Source organism: Mustela lutreola, chromosome 3 (genome assembly GCF_030435805.1).
Source record: "Mustela lutreola isolate mMusLut2 chromosome 3, mMusLut2.pri, whole genome shotgun sequence".
Taxonomy (NCBI): Eukaryota; Metazoa; Chordata; class Mammalia; order Carnivora; family Mustelidae; genus Mustela; species Mustela lutreola.
The window spans coordinates 182019066-182039525 of record NC_081292.1 but is presented as its reverse complement, the minus strand read 5'-3'; the positions used below and the strand labels follow the sequence as shown (position 1 = coordinate 182039525).

Below are 20460 nucleotides of genomic sequence, written 5' to 3'. Positions count from 1 at the left end.
GGCCCCAGCTTTTCCATATTTCCCAGCCTTTGGGTCCTCAGCCCACTGTGGCATGTCTGTGTCTCCCCGCAACCCCGCCCACCCTGGGGAGCCAGACAGGCTTCATCGCATTAGTCTGTGGCACTGGGCTTTGCCCCCAGAGAGCAGCCCCCATAAGTCATGCTGACTCCGCCCCAGGGCTCTCTTGGCGGAAGCAGACTTTCTTCCCCTACAAGGCACTGTTTGGTCGGGCGCAGTTGGACAAGGGCCAGTGGACCTGGAGAGCAGCAGAGTGGGCGGAACCAGGGGGTGGCACAGACTTTTGGCCAGGGCGGGGGTCTCAGGCCTGCACTGTGTGCGGAGTGAGGGGTGGGAATAAGAAGGGGAGTCAGGCAGTGTGGCCCTGTGACTGCAGGGGCGGGGTAGTGGGGGGCAGGCAGGAAGGCGGGGGAGTCAGACGAGGGAGGGAGTGTGTAGTGTCCGATAGGAAGAGGTCTTCTGGAACCACCTCCCTTTCTTGTTCCTTAACCCCCCACCCACCCTGTGGCCCTGGCAACCAGGCCTGGCTGCACAGTGCCCTGTTGGGGTGTCCACCCCCAAAGAGTGTGCTTTGGAGAGCTCCCAGAGTTCAATTCCTGGTTGGGAACCATGGGTAACTAGACAGCGTAGTTGCTCAGGCATTGGAGGGCAGCATCTGGTTCTCATCCCCCCTGCCCCGGGGCCCCTTCTAGCCTGCCCCAGCCAGCCCACTGAGGACTTCTGCTGCAGCCACAGTTGTTCTCCCAAAGGGGGTATGTGTGTTGGGGCGGGTGGCTGGGGAGAGTGAGAGGTATGCTTACCTGAAGCTGAGCATTCTTAACTACCCACGTCTGTCACACGACATTTACTGATACGGCCTGGCTGCCAGCTTGGAGAAGGAGATGATAGGTGGTGATACACCCATTTTACAGATAGGAAGACATAAACATGGAGAATGAAGTGACATAGAGCTAGCCCAAGGCCCGCCACCTTTACTGAGCAGCTATAACCGGCCTAGGAACGTCGTACGCAGCAGGTGATTGGCGGTGCTGGAAATGCGCTCAGGTGGTGGCGGAAGAGGAGGACATAGATGGGCATTTCCTGAGCGCTCCCTGCATACCCAGCCCTGTGTCGCTTGCCTTACCACATTTACTCTTGCCCGGGTTCTGTTGTTATGCCCACATTACACACGAGCGAGCTGAGACTTGGAAAGCCCCCCAGCAAAGTGCGTTAGAGAAATGCTGATCAGTAGAACTTTTTGCCTTGAGGGAAATGTTCCAGATGCACCTAATCCAGTATGGTAGCCACTAGCCACGTGTGGCTCTTGAGCTCCTGAACTGTGGCTAGTTTGATCACGGGCACTGGATTTTTCTTTTCTTTATGTTTTAATGAAGATGCGTGTAAGTAGTCTCAGGGGCCTAGGGCCTATGCTGTTGGGTGCTCAGCTCTAGGAACAGAGGGCCAGTTGGGGGCTGATGGTGATTCGAAGCCCTGTCCTTGGGTCTTCCAAGCCTCCACTCTTCAGCGTTAAGAAAGAATTTGTGCTCATGAGCTCCCGCTGGTTGGGGAGCAGGGTGAGGGGAGGAAGGCAGATGCCCTCGTTGGGTGGGTCTCATGTGGGCTTTTCTGTCCTTCCTCCCTGCGCTCCCCATCTCCACTGTGGCGACGATCCTGCTTTGTCTCCCTGCGTGCATGTGGGATCACGTTTGGCTCATCTCCACCTTGGGTCTGACAGGAGGCCCTTTGGGTGCTGGTCAGGAGGAAGACGGATATGGGGGCTCCATCCTTTTGCCTTCGGTCCTCCCTCAAGCATAGATCTTATATATTTGAACCTAAGGTTCTAGCATTTTCTGGCTGAGACCTTGGCCTCTTCCTCTTTCCTTAGCTGGCCATAGTTTTCTCACCTGTGAGGTGAGGGTCTGTATGTCCCCTGGGCTTAACTTACTGGGTGAGATTTATGAGGCCCTGTGGGGATGAGGGGTAGCTAAGGACTTTTGGGCCAGAGGATTTGGCTTTTCAGAGCTCCTTCCGGCCCTCCCATAGGAATGACACCATCATAACAGGACAGACTTTGGTTATAGGGGCTCAGGAGTATAAAGGGAAAGGCACCAGCATCTGCCCGTGCCCCTTCTCCTGGCTGTGGCTGCCACAGTCACAGCCTCTCCCTGTGAAGGCAGGAGCTGCCAACGGAGGGGACCTCGGAATGCCACATGACCCCGTTGCCTATCCTTGAAGGGGTTTGGTCATCATCTGAAAGAACAGTGTAGGCCCCTTGACCAGACTCAACCCTTCCTTCCTACTCCTGGCTTCCAGAAGCAAGTTGGCCCCAGGGGGTGTCTCCCAAGGCTGCTCCCTCACGTGGGTGTTGTCACACTCAGCCCCACAGAAGAATGGACACCTAGTCCACTTTGGGCGCCAGTGCTTTGTCCAGTACAGAGCATCTCCTTGTAATCACGCGTGGGGAGTTAACGGTTGCTGTGGCTAGGTCAGACCAGCTGTGGCAAGTTCTCTTGGCTTCTTCATCCATTGAAACCAAAACAGAAACCTCTTCTCCTCTGGAAGGGGCGATACCCGCTGCAGGCCTACTTGCATCTCCCTCTGCCCTCAGGCTCGCTGACTTGCACAGTGGGGCGAGCACAGCGGACGTTTAGAGGAACCCGCTCTGGAGACAGTGCCTGTGGAATGCGGGTCGGGAATGGCCGGGCCCCGGATGAGGGCTTGCTGACTCTGCGTGTCACCCCGTCCCTCCGAAGCCTCGAGGAGTTCTCCTTGGCCTTCAGAGTGAAGGCCCCGCTCTAGACCCCGTCTGGACCTGAAGACCTGGGACGTGGGAGCCCCTGCTCTAACTCTGTCAGCTTTACTCAGTTTGGGGGCCAGCAGGTTGAGCTACGATCGTCTGCATGTTCTTTTTTTTTTTTTAAGATTTTATTTATTTATTTGACAGACAGGGATCACAAGTAGGCAGAGTGGCAGGCAGAGAGAGAGGAGGAAGCAGGTTCCCTGCTGAGCAGAGAGCCGGATGCTGGGCTTGATCCCAGGACCCTGGGATCATGACCTGAACCCAAGGCAGAGGCTTTAACCCACTGAGCCACCCAGGTGCCCCTCGTCTGCATGTTCTTGCTGTCTCTGAATATTTGCTCCCGCAGCTTCCTCCTCCGGAAAGACTTTTTCTCTTTTTCTCCTGCTTCAGCCAAACTCTTAATTCCTGTACCACCCTTTCCCTCAGTGACCCTGTCTTCCCTGAGCCCAGAGGAATCTGCTCTCTGCACTCTGTGGCCCTCGTCTGCCCTTCTCTTGCCTCATTATTCCTGCTCACTGTTCTGATTGTGTATGGAGGGGATCGTCGTCCTGCCAGCCACAGGCTCCTGAGATCAGGACCATGCTTTGGCCCCTTCTTAACCCCTGCAGCCACACCCGGGGGCCTTCCTGGATGGTCCAGGACCATGTGGACTGCAGGATTGTGTGTGAGATAGTGGGGTGGGGGTGGGGGGGTGGAGATCTAGGTGGCTTTCCCAGCCCCGGGAACAGCCAGAGTGACATGGAGAGGCTTGGCCAGACAGGCATCTGTGGAGGGTACTGCTGAAGACCTGCTGAAGAGTGGGGGAGCTTGGGTTAGCTGAGAAGTCCCCAGAGCGCAGTCTTCCGAGTGTGGTCCCCAGACCAGCAGCGTCCGCATCACTATGGGAATATGTTAGGGATGCACACTAATGTACTCGATGCATCAGAAACTCTGGGGGCGGGGCACAGCAGTCCAGGATTTAAGCCCAATCCTGAGGCACCGTGAGCTTTGAGAACCTCTGCTAGAGAGTCAGGGACCTTGCTCAAGATGGGAGGCCAGATGTTGCTGGGAAGTGCCTGGGCTGTGGAGCCAGACCTCTGAGGTTCTGAACCCTGCCCCCCAAGTTTAGTGGCCAGATAAGATGGAACTTGCCTCTTAGGGTCATCTTCCTCCCATGAGGATCACAGGGGTCCCTAAACTTTCATGTACATAAGAGTACATGTACTTGTACTAGAGTGCTTGGATCACAGGGGTCCCTAAACTTTCACGTACATAAGAGTACATGTACTTGTACTGGAGTACTTGTACCTGGAGTGCTGTTTAAAAATATTTTATTTATTTGAGAGAGAGAGTGAGCGCGCGCAAGTGCACAGGAGCAAAGATGCAGAGGGGCAGGGAGAAGCAGGTTCCCACTGAGCCTGGGGCCTGATGCGGAACTCAATCCCAGGACCCCCGATCGTAACCGGAGCCGAAGGCAGACACTTAACCCACTGAGCTACCCAGGTGCCCAACCTGGAGTGCTTTCTAAAAATGTAGTTTTCTGACCTCTGTTTTAGGAACTCTCATTCTTCAGGTCAGGGTAAGTAAGGCCCAGGAATTTATGGTTTAAACAGGCTCCCAGGCAGTCCTGATATGGGTGGCTGAGAAGCCCGGGTATAGAAAGCCTTTCATTGTAGGTGGCTGTGACTCTGTTTACCCTTAGAATGTCTCAAGGCATGTTGGGACCAATGTACTGGTCTAGGTGGGAAGAGACCCCCCCCCCACACACACACTGAGGGCTCCCTCACACCTGTATTTTCATCAAGTGAGACCAAACTGGGAGCACTGTTGAAAGGCCACACACATGCACAGAGTCAGCGTGTCTTGAGGGTGATGGGGTACGTAGGGGCAGCACTCACATGGTGGGCCTATGTGCCTGTTAGGTTTGGGACACCTGCTCCCTACTTCCTGGCCAGTGTAACAGTATTTCCTACAGTGAGAGCCCGGCTTGTGGGTGGAGCAGGACTGAGGTACAGGGACTGGCTGCAAAGATGGTTTTGGTGGTGGGGCCGGTAAAAAGTGGGGTGGCACCAGAAGCTGGCGTAGAACCCCAGAGGTTTTGGGAGCTGGAGACAAGAGATCCTCCATCTCTGAGGAGGCCTGAGGACCCTGATGCAGGTGGATTCTCGCAGCATGCAGTTCCCCCAACCACCACCAGGGGTCTCCAAGGCTCCCTGCAAGCGTTGCCAATCTGCTCAAATCTCTGAGGTCCCTCCCTGGGCCTGTGAGTGCCTACAGCGCCATCCAGTCTAGAGGTGACCCTGGAGGTCACAGGCTCCATGACAGGGAGGGGGGCTCCCACCTCCAGGGGCCACGCCTGGCATCTCAGCATCAGCTGGTGGCCCAACTCCTGGCAGATGTTCACCAAATGCCATTCTGACTTGCCTTCCCACCTCCACGTCAAGACAGCCAACCTGAATGGTGGCCCCATCCTCTCCCAGTCCCCCCCCTCCTTCTTCTCTGGCTGGGAAACACAGGTCATAGCTTGGGAATGTGGCACTGGGTCACGGGGAGTGGAGGGTGATAGGAGGGGGAGTGTCTGAGTAGCTCAGTCGGTTGGGCGTTCAGCTCTTGATTTTAGTTCGGGCTGCAGGGTCATGGGGTCGAGCCCCACAATGGGTTGCTGGTGGGGAGTCTGCTTGGGATTCTCTCTCTCCCTCTCCATCTGCCCCTCCTCATCATGCATGCGATTGCGTGTTTTCTCTCTCTCAAATAATAGATGAATAGATCTTTTAAAGGAGTGAGGGAGAGAAGGCCATGTGACCTCTCTTCAGCAGCTCCGCTGTTCTGCTGTTCATCTACAAGCCCCTTCCGCAGTCCCAGTCCAGATGGCTGCTCATTGTGCGGCATTACTAGAAGCAGTCCTTGCCTCATGACCCTTGGCCCTGGGGGGCGGCCAACAGGGTGAGACACTATTGCCAACAGTGCCCCTGTCCAAGCTGGTAGGAGGAGAGGTGGGTGCAGGACCAGTGCCCCCAGGTGGTGCTGGGCCAAACCTGCTGTGGTAGTAGTGGGGAGGCAGATGTGGGATTTGGGGCGCTCTCAGGTGGAAGCGGTATTTCCGGGAAGGAGGCCTGAGGTCCTGACAGTTCTGTGATTGTCAGCACCGCAGAAGAGGGTATGGCCTGGCCCCAGTATTTGAGGCTGATCAGCACATTCCCACATGGGGCTCTTGGTGGTTTGGTCTGAGCAGGGGCGTCCTCCGGGCCATCTGTCCTCATTGCCTCCCTTGGTGGGTGCTTTGGAGGGAGCGGCTCGGGGCAGGCATCCATGTGCTGCTGCGCACCTCACCCCTGTCTCCCCTGGGGCTGAGGCCTGGCACTTCAAGTGGAGACACCAGTGAGGGGCTTTGCTCTTGTCAGGGTCCAGAAGCTGTAAGGAGAGAAGAAGCAGATCCTGCTGCTGGGGAGCGAGCAGGGTGGCTAAATACAGCCAGGCCAAGCGTTCTGCCCCTCCCCTCTCCTCCCCCTCCACTCCGGCCTCGGCCTCCCTTGGACTGCTTGTGGTCTCAGCAGGCACCACCTTCCCGGCCAGCTGCCTGCCTGCCACCCAGCCTGGCCCTGCCTGGCCGGCCCCCCCTTCCCCCCCCCCTCCCCCAGGCCCTCCGTGTGGAGCCTCAGCAGGTCAGCAGTGGGAGTCGGCCGAGTGGGGCTGGGCGGGCTGGGCTTCTGCTCCCTGGGGAGCCTGCTGGGGTGGGCAGTGGGCAGGCGGCAGGAGGGCCCGGTGCCAGGGCAGAGCCTTCAGGACAGGCACAGCCTGGGGTCTGTGCTCAGAGTCTTGGGTGAGTTGGGGTGCAGCCCTGTGGGGGGCCGGGCCACAGGGGCTTGGGGTGGGGGAACCAGGAGGAGGGGCCAGGGGGCTGTGGCGGATTCATGTCTGTATTTGGTAGTCGGACAAGAGCCAGCTCAGTGAAGCTGGGCCCCTGGCCAGTTGCAGGGGAGGGCATCAGGGCCCTGGGGACACCCCTCCCCCAAAGCGAACCCTGGTGCCCCCCTCCCCTTCCCCAGTCTGAGTTGCCCTTCTCTGTGGATGACTCAAACCGCTTTTCCATCCCCTGAGAGTTTTGGGGTCCGTGTTCTAGGGCTGGGGCCAACAGGTGCCCCTGGGGTATCTGGGGCAGGAAGCTGAGAAGGGAGAGGGGGAAGGGCGGGCTGGACGGTGCCGCCTCACTGGCCCTGGCACTGCCGGGTTGGGGCTTGTCTGAGGTGTGTGTTCCTCTGCACCAGGCCCAGCTCACCCAAGAGACGGGTGCCCGGGCTGTACCACTCTGGGGACCATCTGCGTTAGAAGCTTGCAGTTCCATGCCAGGAATGTGGGTTCCCTGCTCCAGTAGAATTTCAGGTCTCCCAGCAGGCCCAGGCCCTCTGCCACTTGAACCCCTTCTCCCAGGCTATTTGCTATGGTTCTCCTACTCAGGGGTTTCAACAGTATCAGCGTTAGGAGAGTCTGGGGCAGAGCAGGATTTAGGGGCTTGGGGACAGGAGACATCTGAGCGAGGTCACACAGCACGCAAGTAGGAGCCCCAAGAAGTAAAGTCAGGGCAGGACTGGTCTTCCTCCTACCTAGGCTGTGTGAAACATTCCAGACCTTATCAGGTCGTTGATCTGGGGCTGATCTCTCTAGCTGTGTCATTCTCTCTGTCCCCCCTTCCTCCCCTGGAGTCTCTCTCTTTGCCACTGTCTCTCCTTTCTCTCTTTTCCAGGCGGGTCCACGTCACCTTTCAGCAGCCCCATCACCTCTGACGAGGAATACCTGAGCCCCCCAGAGGAGTTTCCGGAGCCTGGAGAGACCTGGCCCCACACCCCCACCATGAAGCTCAGTCCCAGCCAGAACCGCCGCTCCTCTGACACTGGCTCCAAAGCACCCCCCACTTTCAAGGTCAGACTCCTGAGGCCAGAACCCAGCCCTTGGGCACCCCCATTCCTTCATGTGGGCCCTTGTTCTTGGGGTCCCACCAGGTTCTAACAAGACCTAGAGTTTGGCCCCATTAACCCTTCTGATAAGGAGCCAGCCTCAGTCAGCCCAGTGTGGAATAGGCCTCTGTCGCAGAATCCTCTGGCCCCCGGGAGCCACAGCTGGACCCTGAATATCTCCCTTGACACTTTGGGGTCCCCTTCAGGTCTCACTTATGGACCAGTCAGTAAGAGAAGGCCAAGATGTCACCATGAGCATCCGTGTACTGGGGGAGCCGAAACCAGTGGTTTCCTGGTGAGTAGCAGCACCCCTGCAAGCTTCTTCCACTGAGGCCTGGCCTCTGGTTAGAGGGCAGGGGGCCATTTGTGGACTTGCCTGTGACCTGCCCAGAGGTCTCATCCCAGGTCCAGTGGTGCCCGTCCCTGAACATGCCCCCGCCCCTTTGTTCAGGCTCATTCAAGGTTTCTCCTTCTTGGTGGGGGTGGGGGGGAGGGTTGGGTAACAAAAGGTCCCCCGGCTGTCCTGTTGAGGATGAATGGGCGGAGTCATCTCACAGGAGGCTGCCCTCGTGCACCCCCATCAGGCGACAGCCCTGTGATTTTTGAGGCCTGCTCTGCACCCAGCCCTGTGCTAGGCCCAGGCATAACAGTTTGTTTCTGCGCTGCCAAAGCCGGGGGCTGAAGGCTACAGTGCTTTATCCCGGGTGCCTGGGACCCTGATTCCTGTTTGCTTAGGTTCTTAGTAGTTTAGGTCCCTGAGTTTTCATTTGTCATTGATTGGCCAGTGCCGTGTATGATTTTTTTTTTTTTAACATTATAAGTTATTTCTCATCCCTTTCAGGAAGTGGGAAAACTGTTTATTATAGAAAATAAAAATAAAACACAAAGATAAAATAAATAGATAAAAATAAAACACGTTTCAGAACTATTAAGAGCTGAATAGTTGTGGTTAGGTTCCAAGAAGGGCAAGTTCCGAGTAGGCAGGGGTGTTCTGGAAATTGCTGGTGGAGGTCTGGGATGGCAGAGTGAGGGTGAAAACTTGGCCCTGTAGCCCAGAGGACAGATCTGGGAAGGGAGTAGATGATGTGAGACGCCTGTAGGGGCAGGTCAGGGCCTGGGCCCCCAGAGTGAGTTCCTGTCCCTCCGACAGGCTGAGAAACCGGCAGCCTGTGCGCCCAGACCAGCGGCGTTTCGCCGAGGAGGCAGAGGGTGGGCTGTGCCGGCTGCGGATCCTGGCGGCCGAGCGGGCCGATGCTGGCTTCTACACTTGCAAAGCGGTCAACGAGTATGGCGCCCGGCAGTGTGAGGCCCGCCTGGAGGTCAGAGGTGAGTGCCTCCCACTCTCCATGAACCCCCGACCCCCACCGCCCTAGCCCTGGCCACATCCCTGCTCAGGTGCCAACTTTGACAGAACCTCAGATGGAGGATGTCACAACAGGCCTTAGAGATCCCACAGTTGGTTGCTTCTATGGTAGCTGAGTAAACTGAGGCACAGAGAGGGGAAGGGACTTGCTCAAGGCCACACAGCAAGTTCATTGCTCAGCCTACTACACAGTATGGCCTTCCCTGTGCTCAGTCACACCTGTCCCTGATGCTAGCCCCAGAGAGAGACCCTGCTTCTTGCCACCAGCTGACCCCTCCCCATCCTCTTCCAAGCTTTTGTCACTTTGCCCTTTCCAGGCTCCTCCCTCACACCCACCCTGCTCTCCTCTATTGCCCCTTTGCCCTCCTACCCATCCCATTGCTGTGCAGAAGCGTTGTGGTTGGAGGGGGCCGTGGGGAGAGTCTGATAGCTGGACCCGTTCGGAGGGGCCCTTGGGGTGACTTGGGCTTGAAGCACTGGTGGGACCCTAGGGGTGCCAGGGTGAGCAGGATCGTGGAATGTGGAGAGGGCTGGGCCCCCGGATTCGGGGCAGAAAGGCAGCGGACCTTTCAGGCAGATAGCAGGCAGGCCTCGGCCAGGCTGCCCTTGGGGGACTGGTGGTTTTCCTCCCTAGGGCTGGTCATCAACCTCGCCTTCTACTTCCCCCTTCCCTGTGAGCAGCTCAGGGCTGGGAGCCCCTCCTTAGCTCCACATTCAGCCATCATCCCTCCCTTCCTGGTAGAGGCCAGCTCGGAGAGCTTTGCAGATACCTCTAGCCCCTGCTGGAGCTCCGACTCTCACGGTCATGGTCACCTCCACTGGGCACTGCCTGCCTTAGTCACCTGCCCAGTGCCTCCCATTCTTGGGGCTGCCACTTCCTTGGTTTCTGAAACCTTCAGCTCTCCCTATATCCGTATCTGGCCCCCATTCCCTGGCCTCTTCCTTCCCCTCCAGGGTCTGGCTCTGCCTCGCTTCTCTGTGTTAACCCGTGTCTCGGTGCTTCTTTCTTTGGGGTTCCTTCTGACATCCCCTAGGCTTTGGGTGCCCCGATGCCTGTGGATGCCCTTTCCCTGGTTGCCCATGGCCTCTGCCTGTCCAGGAACCCCAGAGACCCTCCCAGCCTCTGGCTGGCTGCTGGCCCCTTATCCTCAGGCTCATGTGGGGGGATCTGAGAGTGGCAGGGTGCCCTGGCCATTTTAGAGACCACTCTCCATGCAGAGGGGCCCTAGCCAGGTCTGCATGGCATGCGTGTGCGTGCGTGTGCGCGTGCTGCACTAACCTGCCGCTTGCTGACTGAGGTTTTTGTCTGTACACAGGCGAGTGAGCTCAGGGGGCCGCCTGCGCTCCCCCCGCTGCCCTCCGAGCTGCGCCCTGTCTCAGGCACCTCTCGGACCTCGCTGTGTTTCACTGCCTCCTGCCCACAGGCCCTGCCGGCCCGCCGGCCCGGACCCTGTCCCAGCCTCCCATTCCATCCCCTCCCCACCTTGTGCAGCATCCTGGGATAGCCCGTGGGCCCCTAGGGACCCTTCCTCCCCGAGTGGACATAGGGCTGGGCGGGCTGGGAGCCCCCACATGGACTGAGTGCCAGCAAGGGGCTGCCAGGAGGGCTATGAAGACTCCCCCCACCCCCAGTCTCTCCCTGCAGGGGAGCACCCAGCGAGCGCATGTGCTACCGCTGCTGCAGGCCCTGTCTGTCTATCTGTCTGTCTGTGTGTCTGTGACAGTCAGGGAAGGATGCGTCGGAGCCGATGTGCGCAGAGGCAGGGCGGGAGAGGACAGGGCAGAGCACCCACAGGCTGGAGGGGCCTAGAGAGGCAGGAGGCTGTTGACAAGGGGCTCATGACACAGGGGACCGGGCACTCACCATTTCAGAAACGGGTTTCAGATGGCACAACGCTTTCTGTTTCACAAGACACTAAAAGCCAGAAGCCCTCAGGCCCTACGCTGATGAGGAGGCCTGACCCAGTCCCGCTCTGGGCAGGTTCAGGGCTCATCTGGGACTCCCCTGTTCACTGTCAGGGCCCAGGATGCTCTGTCTGGGAATGAGGGTGTTAGCCAGGGTTGGCCAAAGAGTAAGGGCCTGTTGTCGTGGGTGTGAAGACATTTGAACAAAGCTGTTTCTTAGCTCAAATAAAGTCCAGTTTGTACCCAGCTGGTGTGCTGTGTTTTGTTTTTTTTTTTTCCGCCGCCGTCTCTGCCCCTACGTGGCCCTCTCAGATTCCCTGCCCTCGAGTCCTTCCTGTTTCCCCTGAGTTCACCCTCCCTGGCCCAGCTTGGATGGCCCTCCTGAAGCCAGGCTCTGGAGCTCTTTGCTGGGCTGGCCGGGCAGGCGGGCTTTCCCTGTCTCCAAAGGAACAAAACGCATCTCTCTCTCTGTATCTGTCTGTCTCTTTGTGTGTGCGTGTGTATGTCTCCCTTGCCCCGTTGTGTCTCTGTTCCATGCGTGCCCCCTGTGGCCGCTTCCCCCCCCGCCAGCACACCCTGAAAGCCGGTCCTTGGCCGTGCTGGCCCCCCTGCAGGACGTGGACGTGGGGGCCGGGGAGATGGCGCTGTTTGAGTGCCTGGTGGCGGGTCCTGCCGATGTGGAGGTTGACTGGCTCTGCCGAGGCCGCCTGCTGCAGCCAGCCCTTCTCAAGTGCAAGATGCATTTCGATGGCCGGAAATGCAAGCTGCTGCTCACGTCTGTGCATGAGGATGACAGCGGCGTCTACACCTGCAAGCTCAGCACAGCCAAAGGTAACTGCGCTCTTGGGCCCTGGGGCTGCTGGGGGGGCCCCCCCCGAGAGCCGCAGGTTGGGGGCTGGAGGGGTGGGAGCGGGGGAGCTAAACAAGATAAGGCAGTGCACCTGTGTGGGTAGAATCTGCCTGGGGAGTGGCCTCTGGCACAGCGCGCCTCCTCCCATGTCCCTGCGAACTGGTGACCCCAGAGATAGCCAGTCTGTTGTGGTCTAGCCAGCCCACCCGGACTTGGGTTCCAGTTCCCGCCCTGCCACAGACAGCCACATGACTTTGGACAAGTCACTTCATCTCTCTGAGCTTCAGACTCTTTGTCTGGAAAAAGGGATTGTGAGACAAGCTCCTGTGTAGGGGGACCAGTGGGATTAATGAGCTAATGTGTGTCATGCGCGAAGTACACCACAAGCCCGGCAAAGGGTGGCGTTATAAATGTCAGCCATTACTATTATAAATGACATCTCTGACCTGGTCCCCGTCCTCCTTTGAAAAGCAGAGATCATGCCTCCCCAGCGCGTGGTGATGAGTGCCTAAGGTGACACTGGAAGCCTTTGCAAGCAGGAGAGGATCAGGGCAGTGGAAGGGGCTTTCATTTGCCCCAGAAGACTTCTTGTGGGCTGGTGTCTTAGGGCCAAGGAACATTGCTCTGGGTCTGGGATGGGAGGGACGGAGTGTGGGCCCCAGCCAGGCACAGAAGAAAGCTTCCCCAAGGGCAAGGTAAAGGTGTGGAGGAGGAGGAACTGGGTTTGGCTTCCAGACCTCTCTCTTAGAGCCCAGCTGAGCTCCATCCTGACTGGGCAAGGGGCGATGAGGAGGGCCCCCTGTGGTGGTCCCGGCAGCCATGGCTTCCCTGCCACCCACCCTTGCCAACCTCTACCCTCCTGAGAAAGCCAGATCTTAGGGTCTCACCCACTGCCTCGCTGCTCCAGTGTCTGGGGACCTTGCTGGGCTGTGTTCATTCCCAGCTCTGAGCGCAGGTCCCCGTCCCTGCCCGGTATGCGGGTGGGCCCTTCGGGTTGGAGTGCTTGGGGCTCTGTGGCCTTCCCTGCCACAGCGCTGCCCCCTCTCCACTAGATGAGCTGACCTGCAGCGCCCGACTGACCGTGCGGCCCTCGCTGGCGCCCCTGTTCACTCGGCTGCTGGAGGACGTGGAGGTGCTGGAGGGCCGCGCGGCCCGCTTCGACTGCAAGATCAGCGGCAGCCCGCCCCCGTCGGTCACCTGGACTCATTTTGGTACGGCCCTCCACCCTGCAGATGTGCGGGGAGCCCTCAGGTCCAGAGGCCCCGGGCCCCTGGCTGAGCCTGCTCAGCACTCCCGCCCCGTCCTCCCCCAGGCCGCCAGGTGGAGGAGAGTGAGAACTTGCGGCTGCGGCAGGATGGAGGTTTGCACTCCCTGCACATCGCCCACGTGGGCAGTGAGGACGAGGGGCTGTATGCAGTCAGTGCGACCAACACGCACGGCCAGGCCCAGTGCTCGGCCCAGCTCTATGTGGAGGAACCCCGGACGGCCGCCACCGGCCCCAGGTAGGGGGTGCTCCTGGGGAAGCCAATGCGGCCTCTGCGGTGCCCAGGTCCTGTGGTGGGAGACCTCTGGGCAGCCGTGTCGTTCTTCCAGCTCGAAGCTAGAGAAGATGCCATCTATCCCTGAGGAGCCAGAGCAGGGTGAGCTGGAGCGGCTGTCCATGCCCGACTTCCTGCGGCCACTACAGGATCTGGAGGTGGGCCTGGCCAAAGAGGCCATGCTGGAGTGCCAGGTGACTGGCCTGCCCTACCCCACTATCAGCTGGTTCCACAATGGCCACCGCATCCAGAGCAGCGACGACCGGCGCATGATGCAGTGTATGTGTTCAGGGAGGGACCCTGGGGAGCATCCCCTCCGGCACCCTCTTTGTTCGTGGTGCCTTCATGCTCTCCCTGCCTTCGAGCCTTCCTTCTCTAGCCTGCACGAGGGCAGGGTGCCTGTGGGAGGGGGCGCAGAGGGGCTGTGCAGTCAGGGTCTCCTTCTTCGAGCTGCACAGCCTTGTCAGTGGAGTCGCCGCTCCAGGCCTGGGTGTCCCCCTTAGCACATACTGGACGGGTGTACAACTTGCTGCTGACCAGCAGCAGTAGCACAAGGGCAAGGTTACGGAACCCCTCGGTGCCTCGGTTTCCCCATATCTGCAATCTATTCCCCATATCTGCAAGCCTATCTGCAATAGGCTCACCATAAGGATGAAATCGGTTAATACACACAAAGCATCTAAGGGGGGCCTGGCGAATAGCGAGTAGTCAGCGACCGCTCATCTTCTTGTTACTGCTGTTGTGGCTGCTTGTTCATAAAGCAGGGCTCTTCACGCCCTCCTTGAGAAGTTTCGGTGAAAAGGCCAGCCTGGGCAGTGTCTGGCTTTGAGAGGCTGCTAGGTCAGGGTTGTTAAGAACAGCGGGTAAAGAAAAGGAGCCAGGGGAGGAGCACAGAGGACCGGATTCAGGACCCTGTGCTTTCCGCCTGGGGCTGTTTCTCTTGGGAGCGTCTCAGTTCCATCCTCGAAGGAATCTGAGTCTCGAGATAGGTTCCTCTTACAGCTGCAGTGCAGCAAAACTCCCCTCTCTCAAACACTGTGTGAGTGCCAGGCCCGTGCTCAGCTTCCTCATCAAGGGCCTGGAGGGCAGCGACTGGTACCCGTGTTTGCAAACAGGAAAACAGAGACTTACACAGGGATGGGGACTTACCCGAAGTCAGGAACAGCCCCTTTGACTCTGAGGCTACCTCCTAAGCACCCCATTCTCCAGAGTCAGCTCTGTGGCTCTGACCCGTCCCCTGGCCACCGCCACCACCGCACCACCGCCACCATCACCACCACCTCGGGCTGTCTGCTCAGACCACAGGCTTCCTGTCTCATTCTGCTTGAGGCCCAGGTCGGGTGTCTGTCTCGGGAGCCTGAGCTGGCGTCCCCGCTCCTCTCTGTATCTGGGGTCGGTGGCAGCCTCTGGTCTGTCTTCCTTTATAAATAGTGTCAGCAGAGATAAATGAATGGGTGACTGTTCCATGGGGAGATAACCGGTCAGAGAAGGGAGGGGTGTTTGGGGATGGTTGTGACGTGCAGGAGGACAGGCCAGCCTCTTCCCCTTCACATCCCCGCCTGAGATGGCCTCCTTATCATCATTCAGGGATCACAGCATGGAGAGGGAAGTTCAGAAGCAGAGGGAAGCAAGTTCAAGGCATGGCTCCCATCATTTATTAGCTGTGTCGCCTTGGACAAGTCCATTAATGTCTCTGATCTCATTGGTAAAATGAGGATAATTTTGCAGGGTTGTTGAAAGGATTATGGGGAAAAAACCGTACATCTAGTAGCTGGTGTTCCCTGGGCCCAGAACAGACAACTCCTATTATCATTTGTAATATAACATCCTTAGCACTGACTACGTGTAAGGCATCAGGGTTCGGGCCTGACGGGACATGTCGGCTCTGTCTTTAAGCAGCCATGGCACACGTGAGTAGAAAGGGAGGGCTGCCCCATGCAGTGTGGGCCTGGCGCTGGAGGTCCTGGGGAGGCAGTCAGGGATGGGGGTACAGAGAAGTCCTCCCAGGCTGGCACTTGCTTGAACTGTGACTTGAAGGAGAAGGCCTTAGGTAGGAGAGGAAGAGTCCAGAAGGGAGGAATTTTGTGAGCAAAAGCCTGAAGATGGAACTTCTGTGTGTGTGCAGGACCCTGAAGGCTTGTCGGGGTTGGAGGAATCACAGGAGGAAGGGCAGGAGACGGGGCTGGATGGGCTCTTGGGCTGAGGCTCTGGATGCTAGCCCACATGCAGGGGGCACCTTAAAGGTTTCCAGGTCGAGGGGTAACATGCGGGGCCATTGGCGGAGTGTGGACTGCACTGGTGGAGGTCGGTCATGGGCGCTGAGCTTTAGGGGGGACAACAGCAGCCATGGGGATGGAGAGGGGACTGGCGGAGGGGCCTTAGGGACAAAATCCGGTCAGTACTTTGATGCCGAGATGTGAACGCCAGAGATGCAGAGATGAGGGGCTGTCAACGGGACAGGAGCTCGGAGGCAGAATCAGTGTGGGCGGAGCATGAGAAGTCATTGGAGGGACAGGCAAGAAGGGACGTGCCTGCAGGTATAGCCTTGGCAGCCTGGACTTTGGCTTTGCTGTGAGGTGGACACGCTTCTTGCCATCTGCCCCACTCTTGCCCCCTCATCTGCCCCCTACAGCCAGTAAGGAGTAAAGGGCCAGGCCTCTGGGGACATGGGCCCACCCAGTATCCTCCTGGCTCAGGCCCAGTATCATTGTGTCCCCCACCCCCCAGACAGGGATGTCCATCGCCTGGTGTTCCCTGCTGTGGGACCTCAGCATGCCGGCGTCTACAAGAGTGTCATCGCCAACAAGCTGGGCAAAGCTGCGTGCTATGCTCACCTCTATGTCACAGGTGAGGCTCACGTCTTCCTGGTCTGCTATATCTGCAGCCTAGCCACTGGCCCTCCCCAGAGGCCTGGGTGAGGGCAGGGCCTCCACCCCGGCTCCCTTACCCTTGGACCCCGGGGAGCTGTCTGGCCTTGCCCCCCGCACTGTGGCTGTGCCTCCAGTCCCTGGCCCACCATCCCGAGGCCTGGTGAACCTGCAGAGCCATGGGGCCCTGAGGAACATGGCAGACTCCCGACCTGTGGCTTTCAGATGTGGTTCCAGGCCCCCCAGATGGCGCCCCACAGGTGGTGGCTGTGACTGGCAGGATGATCACGCTCACGTGGAACCCTCCCAGGGGTCTGGACATGGCCATCGGTGCGTCAGGCCCCACGGGGCTCCTGGGTGGGGATGGGGTGTAGTCAGGCTCAGGCAGGGGCACCGAAGGAGCCAGGCTGGGGGGCAAGGCCCAGATGATCGTACTGGTGGAGGGTAAGCATGGAACACTGGGAACATGGCCAGGAGCTGCTTGGCCAGTCTTCTCTTCAAGGTGGATAAAGCCATGGCTGTGTGTCAGGAGAGGCCATGAAGGAGCGGCCCATTCCCTTTCTCAGAGGGACTGGTGCTTGGCTCATGATCCTGGGAATGCCCTCCCCTTCCCTGGGCATGACTTCTTCCTGCGCTGTGCCTCAGTTTCCCCACCTCAGGCAATAGCAAGGAATTGGGATATGAGCTAAGCTCTCTCCTTCTGTGTCTGTAGCTGGACCCATGCCTGGCATATTGTTGGCTCTGAGCATGGCTGGCCAGGTCAGTGGTTGGAAAGAGCAGATCGAGGGCCAGGGGTTGGTGCAGGCAGAAGCAACAGGAGAAATTGAGGCAGGTCCTCAGAGCAGGCTAATGAGGATTTTCTAGGTCCTGAGCCAGTTGAATGGGGGGCTAGGGGGTGTCCCAGCAATGCTCACCTCCAGCAACTGCTTTCCCCCCAGACCCAGACGCCCTGACCTACACTGTGCAGCACCAGGTTCTAGGCTCGGACCAGTGGACAGTGCTGGCCACAGGCTTGCGGGAGCCTGGGTGGGCAGCCATGGGGCTGCGTAAGGGGGTCCAGCACGTCTTCCGGGTCCTCAGCACCACCATCAAGAGCAGCAGCAAGCCCTCGCCCCCCTCCGAGCCAGCACAGCTCCTGGAGCGTGGTGAGTCTGGGTGTCCCTCTGGAGTGGGGGTGGAGGCTACAGGGCCGGAGAACCAGCTCTTGGTGGTGGAGGCTCAAGGGCTGGTCTGGACCTGCTATGTCTGGGAGTGACTTCCGCCAGTCCGAGCGTTTCTTTCTCCTGATGGCAGCACACCAGGTGGGTGAGGCTGAGGCTCTGGGATCAGACAAGCGGACGGGGGGTTGGGGGGGTGCAGTTCCAGCTCCGCCACTTCCTGGCTGCATGTCCTAGACAACTTGCTGAACCTCTTTGAACATCACTTCCTCATCTGTAAACATGGAGCTCTGGTAGTGGTTAGGAGGGTAAAAACGTAGAGTGTGCTAAGTCCCTGGTGTCAAGTCTGACTTTAGCCTGCGCTCTCATCTGGCCAGGCCCACCCCTGGAGGAGGCACCTGCCGTGTTGGACAAGCCAGATGTCGTGTATGTGGTGGAGGGACAGCCCGCCAGCATCACGGTCACCTTCAACCATGTGGAGGCCCAGGTCATCTGGAGGAGGTGGGGCCCCACCTGGTGTGCCTCACTTCCCACATGGGGCCGTCCAGCTCTGGCCATCCTGGCCTGACTCCCCTGTGGCTGGATCCTGGTTGACCTCCCTGTCGTGTGTCCCTTAGCTGCCGAGGGGCCCTCCTAGAGGCACGGGCAGGGGTGTATGAGCTGAGCCAGCCAGATGACGACCAGTACTGTCTTCGGATCTGCCGGGTGAGCCACCGAGACATAGGGCCCCTCACCTGCACAGCCCGTAACCGCCACGGCACACAGGCCTGCTCAGTCACCCTGGAACTGGCAGGTGGGTGACAGCGGGCCTTCTTCTTTCTCCTCCTCCTGAGGCCCACAACCCTCTCCTCATGCCCACCTGTCAGACCTGTCCATCAAATGGCTGTTATACCAGGGCTAGTGGAAGTAACAGAGATAGTACTCATCAGATGTTTACTGAGGACACCTGATACGTGCCAGGCTCAGCATGAAGGACCTTCCATGTATCACCTCAAGGAATGTTTACGTTAACCCAGTGAGATGTGGTTGGTTATCCTCATTTTACAGAACACGAAACTGAGCCTCAGAAAGTACGCTAGGTCACAGGCCCAGGTCCCCCAACCTCCTAAGGAACTGGGATTCAAGCCTGGGTGCATGCTGGACTCCAGAGCCAGAGGGTGCTCTTAACATCCTATGTTAAACACAACAGGATGTAGGAGCTCAAGTATAACAGGCATGGGGTGACCAAGTCAATTTCAAAAAGAAAAGGCTCCAAGCGGGCACCGTTGATCAGCAGTCCCCCAGATCTGGGGCCTCTGTGCACCCTTTTGCACAAGCCCTTTTGACAGAGCCTCCCAACCTTTGCGGTGAGGACCCTTTGTATAATTTTTCCTTTAAAGATGTCATCTCTCAACCGGAGGCATGCATTAAGTAGTAATTGTCTTGTTTTCTGGTTTGTTAATTAACTCTAGACATATGTAACTGCCACTCAGAACTTCAGATCAGCATGAGCTAAACACTGTTACCTGCTGAGTAGATACAATTCCGACCAAACACAAAGAAAGTGACATTTTAGGGAGCACAGGCAATCCTATGGTGCAGAAGTGCATCTTTGCTGGTGCTTTTAAAAAACCGTTCAAGTTCGCTTGAAACCTTCCAGTACTTTCATCCTCACAGAGCGGCCCCGGCGACCTCTAAACTAGAAACCAGATTCCTAGAGGGGTGGGAAGGGATCTTTAAAGTAGAAGAGAAGTGGCAGCAGGGTGTGTGAGGGAGAGATGGAGGAGCCCTGCTGGCCCTGATGGAGATGGAGGGGGGCGGCACCAATTGTCTGGGTCCCTGTCTCCTCCCTGCCCCAGCACCCCCTCCAACACACCTCCTGGCACCTCGTACTCAACCTGCCACTCTGCTCCTGGAGCATACCGTCAGCAGGACTCCTTCCTCTTCCCACATATAGGAAAAGCCCTCGGGTTTAGGGAGACCCTGGCCACCAAGAGCCCTGTAGCCCAGACTGGCTGGGCCAGTGACGGAAATAGAGAGTGAGAGAGACAGACAGACAGACAGCGTCCCAGCCAGCCAGAACTAGAACAGGCCTGGGATTGGATCTTATAAACTGCAGACCCTGTGCCTACCCCCGACCCCAGTCTCCAGGCAGGACCCGTGGAATGGCTTCTTCCCACCATATCTGTCCCCACGGTAGTGTCTCTTATCTGTGTAAAATTAGGTTACATGCCAGGGATGAGTGGTGGTCCCTGCCCAGCGCCTGGCTCATCCCTCCAGGCTACTCTCCCACACCTCTTAAAGCTGAGCTCCTCAAACACGCTCAGGAGGCAGGGCGCTGGGAAGTCACTGCTTCCTCCACAAAGCACGTTGGAATATGTATTTAATTCCATCCTGAGAATTAGAAGCCGCTTTGCCAGGAAATAACAAGACCGCATGATATGCTTAGAGAATGAAATCACAGTCACTTGCGGGAGAGCTAAACTGAGAATCGGTACCTGTTTGTTGGTCTTGCCATCTCCCGGATGGTAAAAGCCTGCTTAAACATTTAAATAGGATTCAGAGAGAAAACCTCAAGGTAGAGGCAGTGCCACTTGTGATTTGAATTCAGGTGCACCGCCTGGGCTGCCTAAAGCCAGAGACAGGGCCATGCAGAAGGGCGATCACCCATAGGGGGCAGCATCGAGCCACTCCACACCAGCCCATTAATGCAGCGAGGGAAGAGGCTCCGGGTTGCCCAATCCTGATTTTTCCAGAGAGGCAGGAAATCCAGATTTCTTTTGTGTGTAAAAATCTAGTTTCAAAGCTGGCAGATGAACACGGAGGGTCCAACAAAGCAAGGCTGCACGCCATGGCTTCGGTCTTTTGAGATTTGGAGAACATCATGTAGGGATGTACGGGGGGCCGGAGGGGTGGGTAGTTCTTGGGACTCAGTGGGGGTGGGGTGCTGGCTGGTGTTCTGCCTGGGCCGGTTGCTGAGGGAGGACTTGGAGAGGGACTTGAGAAGACAGGACCTCGTGATCCCAGTGTTGTTGCCACCCCTCCCCACCGTCCCCCTCCCCTGGGCTGTGTG

General features: G+C 58.1%; 1 protein-coding gene across 10 annotated transcripts in view; it reads left to right on the top strand.

The window, feature by feature from the left end:
- SPEG (striated muscle enriched protein kinase) overlaps positions 1 to 20460 on the top strand; it is a 55904-nt gene that overhangs the window by 18700 nt on the left and 16744 nt on the right. For 6 of the 10 annotated variants that reach the window (XR_009352012.1, XM_059167957.1, XM_059167956.1 and 3 more), the window contains 12 exons: positions 7518 to 7693; positions 7935 to 8023; positions 8879 to 9054; positions 11567 to 11827; positions 12899 to 13057; positions 13159 to 13348; positions 13440 to 13663; positions 16112 to 16231; positions 16477 to 16581; positions 17190 to 17396; positions 17786 to 17909; positions 18026 to 18201. Coding sequence is in view for 8 of the 10 variants with exons in the window: in XM_059167957.1 (XP_059023940.1) it covers positions 7518 to 7693; positions 7935 to 8023; positions 8879 to 9054; positions 11567 to 11827; positions 12899 to 13057; positions 13159 to 13348; positions 13440 to 13663; positions 16112 to 16231; positions 16477 to 16581; positions 17190 to 17396; positions 17786 to 17909; positions 18026 to 18201 (2007 nt within the window). In the remaining 2 variants the exon portion in view is untranslated. Of the gene's footprint in view, positions 1 to 5816; positions 6597 to 7517; positions 7694 to 7934; positions 8024 to 8878; positions 9055 to 10407; positions 11243 to 11566; positions 11828 to 12898; positions 13058 to 13158; positions 13349 to 13422; positions 13664 to 16111; positions 16232 to 16476; positions 16582 to 17189; positions 17397 to 17785; positions 17910 to 18025; positions 18202 to 20460 lie in introns of those variants that run through there. The other 4 variants (XM_059167960.1, XR_009352013.1, XM_059167961.1 and 1 more) reach the window with 4 other exon arrangements.